Here is a 13,293-nt window from a genome sequence, read left to right as displayed (position 1 = left end):
TGTTCCCAAAAAGGTTTGCCATATCCTTTTCTCTCTCACTGACCTGGTACGAGCATTGTCAATATTCATTTGCATATTGTGGACTGCTTAGGTTTAATGTCCTTGTGTATCATATTTAGAGAAACAGATTACAAAATAATCCTTACTATGACTCTACGCTGATTTGGATTTGCATCACACAATTCCTGCTTGAGATACAAAGTTCCTGAGAGGAAGATAAATAAACTGTATTCCACCGTATGCTTTTCGAATGTCTGATGGATGAACTATTCTTGTCACGGTCCTGGGTCGGTGACCCAGTGTTTTGAGTTTCTTGTGTCTCTGAGTTTTGTATTATGATCTTAGTTCCCTTTGTTCCCCCAGTTTATTCTTTAGTCTAATGTCTTAGTTTGGCTTTCTTGTATTCTCTTTAGTTCTCTGAGTATTTAATAGCTGCCCTCTGTCTCTTTGTTGTTGTTCTGTGTTTCTTAGTTGCTCTGTCTCCCTTAGTCTAGTTTGCGTCTGTGCTACTTCCTGTTTTACTTTGAAGGTCCATGTCTCTTCTGAGTGTATTCTACTTTGCTCCCTCGTCTCGTCAGTTCTGATTTCTCCCAGCTGTGCTCTCCTTCTGTGTCTCATTCCCCTCGTTACTTCCCAGTGTATTTAAACCCTGTGTTTCTCTGAGTCAGTGTCGCGTCGTCCCTCAAGCTGTGTGTTTCCTCGTGTGGCTCTCCGTCAAGTGTAAGTTTACATTCCCCAGTTTAGTTTTGTATGCTTTCCCCGTCAGCAAATAAAGCTGAGTTTTTGAGTTCATCCCTCGAGTCTGAGTGCCTGCATCTTGGGTCCTACTCCTGCCTGCCACACAGCGTTTCATGACAATTCTATTGTTATAGCAAAGAATAGGGCTAAATTACAGAAAAAGAAAGAACATTGCTGCCTTGTAGAGCACAACTGAACGGTTGTTTTGAAGTGATGCTATCTACAGTAAACTTAAATACATCAATTCAGACTTTCGGGCAGTGCCTCTGTATTAGCTAAAATCCACTTAGCTATGATGCAAACATTCTTGAAAAGACTTTCAGCACAAGGCTATTGATTCATTGGGGCATTTGTTATTTTCAGAGTTTTAATACAGTATGTCAAATACAGCAATTGCATGTACTGAAGAGCCACTGGAAACTGGACGATGAAGTAGCTGTACAATATTTACACATCAACAAAAGTGCTCTGTGAGAATATCCTCAGAGAGTTCAACTTATAGGAAAACTCAGCAACAAGCAGATAAAAAATATGACATTAAATACTGATATTAAGGGTTTATCATCATTTTAACTCGTACTTTCTTTAAGAAAGCAGTACTTCATTTTTTTGTATTGTTCTTCATTAAGGGAATCAATCCCAATCATTCATTATCTCTTGAAGAACAAACAGAAACATCATGATTTTGTTTTAAATATATTATCTTTCTGCTTTTTTCTGATGCAAATAGAAGGAAAAGACATTCACACTGTCTTTTTAAACCTCACTTTCATCTCACTAGACCATTCGTTTTAAGCTTAGCTTTGCAAACGGGCCATTTGGTTTGACACCATAAAACATTTTTCAAAAATGTGAACTGCAAACAATTCCATCTGAGAAAAGTACATTTTAAAAATGGATTTGTGTAAATTATACAAACCACATTAAATACATATTTTACTTACAGACTTACATACTAGACAACTTGCAGATATATATGTCCATGTTGTGTAAGTCCTGACAAAAGTCTCCTTTGTAGTTCTAATCAAATAATCTGTCATTGACTTTTGGGGAAATCCATTGCATTCCGATAGTTCACTAGCCTTCATATTTTGGTACAATAGTTGGATTCAGCAATAAAGCAAATACTTACAATGGTCACCTTCCTTTAAAAAAAAAAAAACGGGCCATTCTCGTTGCATTTCTGTCATCCACAGTTTCTGATTGCTTTGTTTCATACATTCTGAACATCTCCACCTACTTAATACTGCAGGTGGATGCTTGTTTTTGGTGGCAGAGGTTGTGATCATCCTTTAGGTCTTTGCACTAAGGGTAAGCAGTTCCATGAAAGAACTGAAGAGGCTCTCAAGCCAGCTTTGGTTCGCCATACACTGCTGCACCACCTCCTCCTGGCCAGGGTCCTCCGCTGCCTGCTCAATATTGTCCGTCTAGTCAGAAAACAACAGTTATGTTAAGTACCTACATACAGTATCATGGCTAATGATAATTTCTATAAAGTGTGTGTGTGTGTGTGTTCACACTTATACATCACTTATACATCTGTGTTGTCACTCTGTAGCTCCAAAGGACTGGGGAGCTTTTAAATTCATGCTGTTAGTAAGTAAGTCAAATTGATTTATTTAGCACTTTTCACAGATAAAAATAACAAAGTGCTTCACAGTCAAATCAGAAATACAAATAATAATATAACACAATGATCAAATTAAATAAAAGCTTGTTTGTATAGAAATGTCTTCAGCTGCTTTTTAAAAGAGTCAATGGAGTCCAGACAGTGTAAAGACAATGGAAGAGAGCTCGACAGCCTTGGTGCCTGAAAGGCCTGATCCCCACGTGTTTTGAACAGAGTACGTGGGACCAACGGTAACTTCAGTAACTTTGTTAAACCAGGCATATAGGTGGTTCATGTTATATAATTTATTGTATCCCTAGTGCAGCAAAATCCTTACCTCCTTCTTGCAATGCAGGAAGGTGTGATATTTGTAGTGGTGAAGAGAATGATACAGACTGTATATCTGGCAAATTTCAATTGAAAGTTTCATATCCTGAAAATGGTGAGAGAAAAAGAATTTGCATTCAGTTTCTTTCTACTAGTTTTTTTCATCTTAGTAATTACAGTATTATTTGAAAAAGCACGACTGATGATCAAAGCAACACTAAAGACTATTATTAGATATTATTATTAGACCCAATTGGCTTCTCTCAAAATGTAAAAGAACCCACCCACCACTTTAATCACACCCTAGATCTTGTTTTAACATATGGCATAGAAACTGAACATTTAACAGTGTTTCCTGAAAACCCTCTGCTGTCTGATCATTTCCTGATAACATTTACATTTACAATAATTGATTACACAGCAGTGGAGAGTAGACTTTATCACAGTAGATGTCTTTCTGAAAGTGCTGTAACTAAGTTTAAGAATATAATCCACCCACTGTTATGGATTTGCATAACAGTGCTCTATGTTGCCCTGTACCAACATAGAGCAGAGCAGCTATCTGAACGCTACTCCAACAGAGGTCGATTATCTTGTTAATAATTTTACCTCCTCACTACGTACGACTCTGGATACTGTAGCTCCTGTGAAAACTAAGGCCTCATATCAGAAGTACCTGACTCCCAAAAAATCTCCCTGAAAAGCCTTCAGTTAATCCAAAATGCTGCAGCAAGAGTCCTGACAGGGACTAGAAAGAGAGAGCAGATTTCTCCTGTTTTGGCTTCCCTTCATTGGCTTCCTGTTAAATCTAGAATTCAAAATCCTGCTCCTCACATACAAGGTCTTAAATAATCAGGCCCCATCTTATCTTAATGAGCTTGTAGTACCATATCACCCTATTAGAGCACTTCGCTCTCACACTGCAGGCCTACTTGTTGTTCCTAGAGTATTTAAAAGTAGAATGGGAGGCAGAGCCTTCAGTTTTCAGGCCCCTCTTCTGTGGAACCAGCTTCCAGTTTGGATTCGGGAGACAGACACTATCTCTACTTTCAAGATTAGGCTTCAAACTTTCCTTTTTGCTAAAGCATATAGTTAGGGCTGGACCTGGTGACCCTGAATCCTCTCTTAGTTATGCTGCAGTAGGTGTAGGTGGATTCCCATGATGCACTGGGTGTTTGTTCTTCACTCACTATGTGTTAATAGATCTCTCTGCATTGAATCATATCTGTTATTAATCTCTGTCTCTCTTCCACAGCATGTCTTTATCCTGTCTTCCTTCTCTCACCCCAACCGGTCACAGCAGATGGCCCCGCCCCTCCCTGAGCCTGGTTCTGCCGGAGGTTTCTTCCTGTTAAAAGGGAGTTTTTCCTTCCCACTGTCGCCAAAGTGCTTGCTCATAGGGGGTCATATGATTGTTGGGGTTTTCTCTGTATGTATTATTATAGGGTCTACCTTACAAAATAAAGCACCTTGAGGCGACTGTTGTTGTGATTTGGCGCTGTGTAAATAAAACTGAATTGAACTGAACTGAATTAAAGAAAATTGTACACATCGTAACCTAAATATTTAACAAAAATTGTGATGTTTCTTAACTTTGAGGTGATGTTGTTTTTAATTCAATTCAATTCACTTTTATTTGTATTGCATCAAATAAATAAAACTGAAGGTGAAACTCAAGGTGCTTTATGATGTAAGGTTAAAACCCCACAATAACACAGAGAAAACCCGAACAATTGTATGACCCCCTCAGTGTTGGATAAGTTACTTTAAAAAAGTAATTAATTACTAATTACTAATTGCTTAATCAATATTGTATTTTAAGTACTTTTCTAATTACTGTGTCTGAAAAGTAACTTAATTACTCAATAAGTAATTTAACGAAATACTTCTTAAAATCCCTATAAACCTTGAATGGACAAAAAATAGAAATTAAACTCTTTAAATAATAAATAATTTTTTTTTAAAAAGCATACGTGTCACCATGAAATAGTTTAGCCTTTTAGCTTTCTGAATCATCTTTATTACATTCTATAAAAAAAACATTCTATAATAATTAAATTTTTTAGTAAGAAATGTAACTTTCTTTAGGTAAGAAACACAATTCCTGAATAACAAAAATATTTTTCTGCAACATATCTGAATAACAAAAAAGCTTAACTTAAGAAATGTTAAACATGACATGTATCAAGCTGTAAACATGAAACTTACTTTCAAAGCAATGAGTACCACATTCATACATAATGTATGTAATCATGTCATGTGTTTCAACAAAGTGAAGTTAACTCTGACCTTTGGTTAACAAACAGAATTCTTCTGAAACTTCCTCAAACCAATGAGCACCATATTTCATGCATACTGTATGCACTCATATGGTTTCCAAAAACCCTTTTGTACTACTTAGCTGTCTTGTTTTTGAAAAAGTTGTTTTATCTCATTAATGTAAGTCTCTCAAAGCGTTCACTTGACCGTCTGTTCCTTCTGGGTGTAAGCACAAGATTGCCGAGGCTAAAAAGCCTTTGGACTGGTGCGCTTGATGGTGTGGCTGTGTTGTACCTCAGTGAAATTGCCTTAATCCTGGGAAACTGGCTAAGAACACCCAGCTCAGACCCAGCAGATTTCAAATATTCCATCACCTCTGTTTCAGCAGAGTAGGTACAGTTGTCCTCCTCAAATGAAAAAAAGTCATCAGTGGAGTCAGCAGGGTTCTTGTGATCTTGAGCAGGTTGTTGGTCTTCAAGAGACAACCCACGGCACTCTGTAGTGAGCATTGCCCTAACCATGTCTTTTTTCTCCTCTTCTCTGATCCAGAGTAACTTAAATTTAGGCAAAGTGACTGCAGCCAGGAGAGCTGCTTTATTGTCCATCATTGAGGAAAAGTGCACCTTGATCGCCTATGAGACAAAAATACATCAGACACTTCACATAAGAGCATGATAAATAAAACGAAAATGTATTTTAGGGTAAAGCCAAAATTTAGTAATTTGTATCATATATATATATATATATATATATATATATATATATATTAGATTACCTTAACAATGATATCAGGGAGGGATGCTGTCAGCTTAAGCTCGTCCTGCAGTGCCAGCGTCCTGGACATCAGAATCTCCAGAGTTGAAAGAAGGATTCCAAAATAGCAGTTCTCTTCTCCTTGCAATGTGTCTAGCGCAACAGTGAGTGGCTTCAACACAATACAATACTCCTTTAGGAACAGACACTCCCAATCAGTGAAGCATTTGATTCCAAACTGAGTGCAGACAGTATTTAAGTCAGCAAGGGGAATGTCAGTGATCCTGGACAGGGCGTCATGAAATGAATTCCATCATGTTGAAACAGGCACTATGAGTTCTTTCTTTAAAAAATTATCTACTAACTCTGAAGCAACAGAAGAGCGGTTTGCTTTTGTCCACATTGCAGAACACTTTGAAGTTGCACTTCTGTAAATGAATTTGCCTCATTTGCTTGAAGCCATTTCTCAACGTCAAGAAAAATAAAGTTCAGTGTGTGTGATGTGACACCTTCAGTGTGGAGGGAGAGAAAACTGTCCTTCAGATTCTGTGGAGAGGGTCTGCTCAACATCAGTAAATGTCACCTCTTCATCTTCTTCCGATTCCTCATCAGAGTCTGATTTTTGGAACATTCTAAAAGCTTTGATAAAATTGGACCCGTTGTCTGTCACAGTGGCTGTCACTTTAGAGTTCAGTCCATAAGCCGAATGTACTTGCTCGATTTCATTGCCGATTACATCATATGTGTGTCTCCTCAAACTCTTTTACATGCTAGCGCTGCATGTCCTCGTACAAAAGTAGAAGGATCAATCCAATGTGCCGTCATTCCGAGAAAACTTTTGTTATGGCTGGTCCAAATGTCAGCAGTCGTGGAAATATATTCCAAACTCTCGAATGTCACTTTAAGCTCCATTTCCATGTCAGCATAACACTTATCTAAGTAAGTAGAAAACGTTTTTCGATCGGGCAGTGCTGCTTTTTTGCCACACACAGGTATTTTGTTTAATATGCACTGTGGGGAATAGAAATATTTGATTGCTATTATTTGCTGCTATTTTATAATCATCATTACCATTTCATGGGATGTTACATTCAGATGCATTCAGATGTTCAAATATATGGGTGTTATATTAGTCTTTATTACAGGTCCAAAGAAGAACCATTTTAAATGGTTCTGTTGAATCTATAATTTAAATGTTATTAATGCTTTTATGATCTCTGTGTAGAGGGCAGAGACAGGAAAATACTCTCTGTGCTAAAATGAGACAGGAAACTAAACGCTGCCTGCAGAGCATGTTTTGCAGAAGTGAAACCGAAAGCAGAGTGACTGCAAGCCAAAGAGCAGGGTGTTATGCATGTATCGTTGATTAACACACACTTAGTTAGAGGAATCACTGATAGGGGAAAGTTCAGTTTAAGGTCAACTAAGGATCAGAAAAGCAGATGCAGTACAGACAGACAAATAGTGAGAGGTCATGACACGTACGCAGTACACAACATGCACGCGCCCTTGCACGTGTACGCACTCACACACACACCATAACAGATCTATTTTGGTAGGGCAGAAATGCAGAAGTGTGCCGAAGTACTTAGAGGAAGTGCACCCGACAAGCGACAGCGAAGAGGGGAAGCACCGACCCGAAGACAATGTTTTTAGAGCAATGTTAAAGGTCATGGAACATTTTGTGGTTTAGGTGACGTAAGCTGTACCTTGTCTATTTTTGCAAAAGAGGGGGGCTTTGTTATTGTACCCATATAAAACCTTTGTTTAATCATCGTGAGTTCAGTTCGATTGCTGACTTTGCCCAGCTTCGGACTCCACGCGTGTAATCAATAAATCTTTGCTTTGACCACATCTTCCGGACCAGAGTTGTTATTTGCTTGTGAGCCCTCCGTACTCCTTTTCTCCAACTTTTGAACCTTAACATTTGTTTGTTTGATAATCTAGATATAGTAAAACTGAGGACTTGTTAAAAGAAAGGATTAAAATGAACTGAATTAGGTTTAGAAGATAAATTGCTGGTGTTAATAAGAAGTTGTACACCAAATTAAAGGGGAAATTGTGGGAATAAAGGATATGCTTTGGGGAAGATAGTGACGATTTTATGAGTAGAAAATGTGGGATTTCTTTTTGATTTTTAGGATAAGTTGTAACAGTGACATAATGCTAGAATGTTGTTATAAGGTAGGCTTTAGGGTAGAGGAGAGCTTTTTATGAGGATGTTAAAAGTCTCGCTGACTCAAATGAATAATATTGGAGATTATATATGTAGAAATGATTTTTTCATACACATTGCATTTTGGTGCCTTTAACGGAGTTGTGGCTCAGAGAGTCGTCTCTTGAGGGTCATAAACTTTTGGTTAACGTTATGATTAGCCAATCTACTGTGAGAATGACCTGAGTTTTGAAGGATTGCACACGCTTACAGACATACAGAGTTCATTAAGACACATGACAGTATTGATTCCAGGCAAAAGGCCTGAAATCCATTTAGCATTTAACTGAATAGGAGTTTCGTTTGTAACTAAATTGGGTGACATGTAAAATATGGAGATAACACATGCAGTTCTAAATTAGTCCTCTTATATAAATAGCAGTTACAGAAATACAGAAAACAGAAGCAAAGGAGAAAGCTCATATATTTTGGTTAAGTCTGATAAAGTTTAAGTTAGAGGAGGCATTACATTAAAAGCAGCAAAATGAAATAAAATGATAGATTCAAACAGGTTATTACCCAGGAAATGGGAGTTCAAAATACAGTTAGAGTTCAGTTTTTAGCTATGATGAAGTTTATCTAGGAGCAATTAACTATGTGCTTACACTGAGTGATTAAAGCGGTTGTTTTTCTTTGATCCTTTTAGTAGAATAAGCCCTTATAATGATTTTATGATGATTTTGCTTGTGAGAGGTGACTTAGATGAGAGGTAGGCCCTTGCAGCAGTGACAGTTTGTGCACAGGATGTTGATGATCAGATAAGGAGCAGAGAGGAAGCACATGCAGAGACATGCTTCCTTTGATCCTCTTAAAGACAACGCTTTCAGAGGTTCACAAATACTGAGTAATGTTGAATGAGATATGAAAATAAATGTCGAAAAACCAAATACGTAATTAGGTTCATGTTTTGAGTAACATTAGGTTGAGTAACATTAGGTTTGAATAAAGAAGACAATTGAGGGACATAAGGCAGGGAAGCCGTACTAGGAGGAAGTGTTCTGTTTCCTTTGCAGGTGGCCAGATTTCCACTAGAGTGGGACCCAGAAGAGGAGCAGAGACCACTTAAGCATGAAGTGTTCTCAAGTGGGAGCGGGCATTTTATTATTAAGACCACCTAGATGACATGAGGTTGTCTGATTTGTTAAGTCACAGGATGCCAAGAGAGGGTCAGAGCTAAGAACAGTGATCCTAAATGTCCATGACGTCAGGGGTGGACAGGAAACAGTTGAATGGGCCAAGGAGTGACCCAACATAATGTATGGCGACCTCTGGTGTGCCAGAGGTCGAGAGTGGGAGTGTGGGGAATAGAAATATTTGATTGCTATTATTTGCTGCTATTTTATAATCATCATTACCATTTCATGGGATGTTACATTCAGATGCATTCAGATGTTCAAATATATGGGTGTTATATTAGTCTTTATTACAGGTCCAAAGAAGAACCATTTTAAATGGTTCTGTTGAATCTATAATTTAAATGTTATTAATGCTTTTATGATCTCTGTGTAGAGGGCAGAGACAGGAAAATACTCTCTGTGCTAAAATGAGACAGGAAACGAAACGCGTCTGCAGAGCATGTTTTGCAGAAGTGAAACCGAAAGCAGAGTGACTGCAAGCCAAAGAGCAGGGTGTTATGCATGTATCGTTGATTAACACACACTTAGTTAGAGGAATCACTGATAGGGGAAAGTTCAGTTTAAGGTCAACTAAGGATCAGAAAAGCAGATGCAGTACAGACAGACAAATAGTGAGAGGTCATGACACGTACGCAGTACACAACATGCACGCGCCCTTGCATGTGTACGCACTCACACACACACCATAACAGATCTATTTTGGTAGGGCAGAAATGCAGAAGTGTGTCAAGTACTTAGAGGAAGTGCACCCGACAAGCGACAGCGAAGAGAGGGAAGCTTACCGACCAAGACAATGTTTTAGAGCAATGTTAAAGGTCATGGAACATTTTGTGGTTTAGGTGACGTAAGCTGTACCTTGTCTATTTTTGCAAAAGAGGGGGGCTTTGTTATTGTACCCATATAAAACCTTGTCTCATGATTGTAAGTTCAGTTCAACACTGATTGGGTTGTTGAACTCACACATGTGTTCATTAAAATGCCGTCTAAATTGCACACGCCTGGATCTGTGGTTTTTATGGATTCTTCTCTCAACATTGAACCCTAACAGCACCTAAAAGACGGAGACTACAGTACGCAGCGGTAGCATCTCTTCCACAGTGTAGCCTGCAGTCATTTTTTTAAGCTCACCTTCAGACACTTTCTGTGCTGCTGAAGTAAAATCAAGTTTTGCCTGCTTAGCAGGAGTTGCCGCAGTGTTATCCATGGATGATGAACAAGGCTCACTCAGAAGGGTTTGTCTGTGCTGCCGTGTCAGGTGCTTCAGTAGATTACTCCTGCTATTGACAGCGGCCAATAGTTTTTTCTCCCCAGGACATAGCTTACATAATACTGTAATGTTCTTGTCTGCTTGTTTCAGAAAAGTGAAGTGACGGGAATATTTCCATTTCATAAAACAGCCACTCGCTTCAGCCGAGTCCGACATCTTCCACTTCAGAATACGACTATGCAGAAAACTGGCGCGAAATGACGTGCACCTGCACTACATCGATGTTATAGCGGCAGAGTTTACTTTTACCTTTAGAAGATAAATTAATGAAATTAAATAATGATATTCAATAAGTTTAATTATTTTACAATTTAACGCAAGTACATTGTAAGTAACTGTAATTAAAATACCTAAAAATGAACAGTAATCAGTTACTCTACTTTTTCAGTGGAAAAGTAATTTAATTACAGTAACGCGTTACTTAGTACTTAGTAACGCGTTACACCCAACACTGGACCCCCTGTGAGCAATCACTTTGGCGACAATGGGAAGAAAAATCCCTTTTAACAGAAAGAAATCTCCAACAGAAACAGGCTCAGGGAGAGGCGGCTACCGCTGCCAGCTGAGGGTGAGGGGAGGAAGACAGGACATAAGATTCATGTTTACTTTTTACAAAAAATGTAACACTTTCTTTCATTAAAATTAAAAAAAAAAGGTCCCTCTGGTGATGATGAAGGTTTTTATAGTTAACAAAAACTAAACTAAAAACTAAACCTAAACATGTTAAACTATTTATTCAGCTAAAATAAAAATAAAAAATATAATTTTGAAAAAAGATTTAAAGTAACAAAAAAGTTTGTGAAAGTGGAGAACTAACAAAAAGAAAATAGAAATATCCTTAGTTTTAGTATTTGGTAGTTTGGTCAAAATTGTATTAGAATATGCTTAATGAGGATTTGATGAATGTTTAATGAGACTCGAAACGTCTACAAAAGGTTATATGCTTTTCTTTTACTGATTGTAACTGTACTGCCTGTACTGAACTGTGTGGATTTTTCTAAATCTTGCCTCTGACATATGCCCTCCACATAATAATTATTAAGAAGATTCAGACTAACTGGTATGATGATGTACTCATGTAGTGTGCAAAAGTAATACTGTGCAAAAGTTTTGAGTCCATTATTTCTTTATGGTTAGGAAAATGGGAAATGCATTATATAAGGTAAAACCAAAGTTTGTACAATTCTAAAGAGCTTGACATTTACAATATTGTAAATATTTGGTTATGACCACCTTTATTCTTGAACACAGCCTCACAGCACAACTCTCTTAGGCAAGCTTTCTTGTATTTTTTTGTTTTTTAAGTTGTCTTCAGTACTGATTCTCCAGGCTTCTTGAAAGACATTCAAAGTTCTTCTTTGGATGTTGGCTGCCTTTTGTTCAGGTCTCTTTCAAGTTCATTACACACTGCCTCAGTAATGTTGAAGTCATTGTCATGCTGAAAAATAAAGCTGTTGCCAATAAGTTGCATTCCAGATGGTAATGTATGGTGGATGAAAATCTGACCATGTTTATGGGTTCATTATTCTGTCAGTTTTGACAAGATCCCCCAAACCACTGGCTTAAACGTAGCACTTTTTTATACTTCAGTTATCCATAGGTCAGTGTTCCACAACCAAAAAAATATTTCCTCTAAAAATGGACTAAAAATGAGTGAAAAAGCAGCCAAGGTCAAAAGAAAACCTTTGAAAAACCTTCAGAGAGATTAACAACAGATTGCCTTTCAGCTTGTAACACCAGGCACAGGGTACTGACTAAATAAATGTGTAACGTCATAGCTTTTTCTCACCTGCTGCTTAGGAATGCTCCTCTTGACTTGGTTGAGAGTCTTGCGGTTGTAGCCCTCCCCACCAAGGTGAACTTTGACATCTCCAGATTCCACAGGATCTGCTGTCATTCTGGGGAATATATGTAAAACCTCCTGGATGGTGAAAGTAAATTGGTGTCATGAGACAAAGGTCACGTTTAGGTTAAGGCCACAAAGAATCAGATTTCTGCAAAGAAACTTGTTTTCAGTTAACAAAAATGTATCTGGTTAACACTTAGACTACGGTGAATCATCTTCAACAAATCTCTAAAACAAAGTGAAAATAAAACCAAACCAGAAGGATGTGAAGCTTTACCTGGTGCTGAGCACTCATGTTGACTCTCCTCAACAACTTCTTCTTCTGTTCACTGAGCATGCTATCAATTTTCCTCATGGGCGGGAGGTATAATTCATCTGATGTGTTAAAGTAGTAGAATACTCATTTACTTTTAAACCTTACATTTTAATTGATGTCAGTACAATTTTCAAAAGACACTTGAAATGATGCCAAGTAATTAAATTGGTAGTTTTCCATTACTGGATACACTAAAAATAAAGATGGAGCATGCTGTCTTTGTGTTAGCAGTTCATTTGCACCATTTTATCTTTAATTATTAAAAGGTCTTAAGATACTTGAAATCATTTGCATGGGTCAGCAGTTCATCCCTATCATAACCACCAAGACCTCAGACAGTCTGAGGTCGTGGTTAAATAGAGTCATTCCATCTATTTAAGGGAAACAAAACTGAACATTAATGCACACGAGATGAAGGCCTATCAAAATAAAACAGGAAGTAACTAACACTAGGACTAGGACTAAGACATACTGACTTGACAGAATTAAACATGGAAACCAGACAAAAATGGAGAAAGGACACAGACCACACAGACACGGGGACAGAAATGGGGAGACAGAAAGGAATCACAAAAGAAGATAATTTAGAATACAAACAGAGGATAATACATCACAATGGAAAATAACAACCTACTAACATTACCAAATAAAAAGGCTTAACACAAGAGTTCTGAAAAAAGGAACCAAACCCCACAAAAAACTCAAAATACCTGGTCAGAGACCCAGGACAATGACTGGTTATTGTTTGTTTTACTCTATCCCTCATTTCAGTTATGCACTGTAAAATCTAATATTGTGTTTAATTAAAAATATTAAGTAGGCTGAAC

The 13,293-nt window shown here is 37.7% G+C and overlaps 1 protein-coding gene across 2 annotated transcripts; it reads right to left on the bottom strand.

Annotated features, from left to right (window-relative positions):
- Positions 1-1,170: 1,170 nt before the first annotated feature.
- On the bottom strand, positions 1,171-13,207 carry LOC120437306 (proline-rich protein 12-like). 2 transcript variants are annotated; one of them, XM_039607866.1, is made up of 4 exons: positions 12,428-13,207; positions 12,094-12,225; positions 2,685-2,780; positions 1,171-2,165 (listed from the first exon to the last, which is right to left on the bottom strand). In XM_039607866.1, the coding sequence occupies exons 1-4, from the start codon at positions 12,503-12,505 to the stop codon at positions 2,031-2,033; spliced, it is 441 nt and encodes a 146-aa protein (XP_039463800.1). In that variant the 5' UTR covers positions 12,506-13,207; the 3' UTR covers positions 1,171-2,030. The 2 variants fall into 2 exon arrangements, with proteins under 2 accessions (XP_039463800.1, XP_039463801.1); XM_039607867.1 differs by lacking the exon at positions 2,685-2,780.
- Positions 13,208-13,293: the final 86 nt, after the last annotated feature.

Source organism: Oreochromis aureus, unplaced genomic scaffold (assembly GCF_013358895.1).
Source record: "Oreochromis aureus strain Israel breed Guangdong unplaced genomic scaffold, ZZ_aureus HiC_scaffold_63, whole genome shotgun sequence".
In the NCBI taxonomy this organism is placed as follows: Eukaryota; Metazoa; Chordata; class Actinopteri; order Cichliformes; family Cichlidae; genus Oreochromis; species Oreochromis aureus.
Note: the sequence above shows the minus strand (reverse complement) of the source record. Positions and strands in the feature narration are given on the sequence as shown.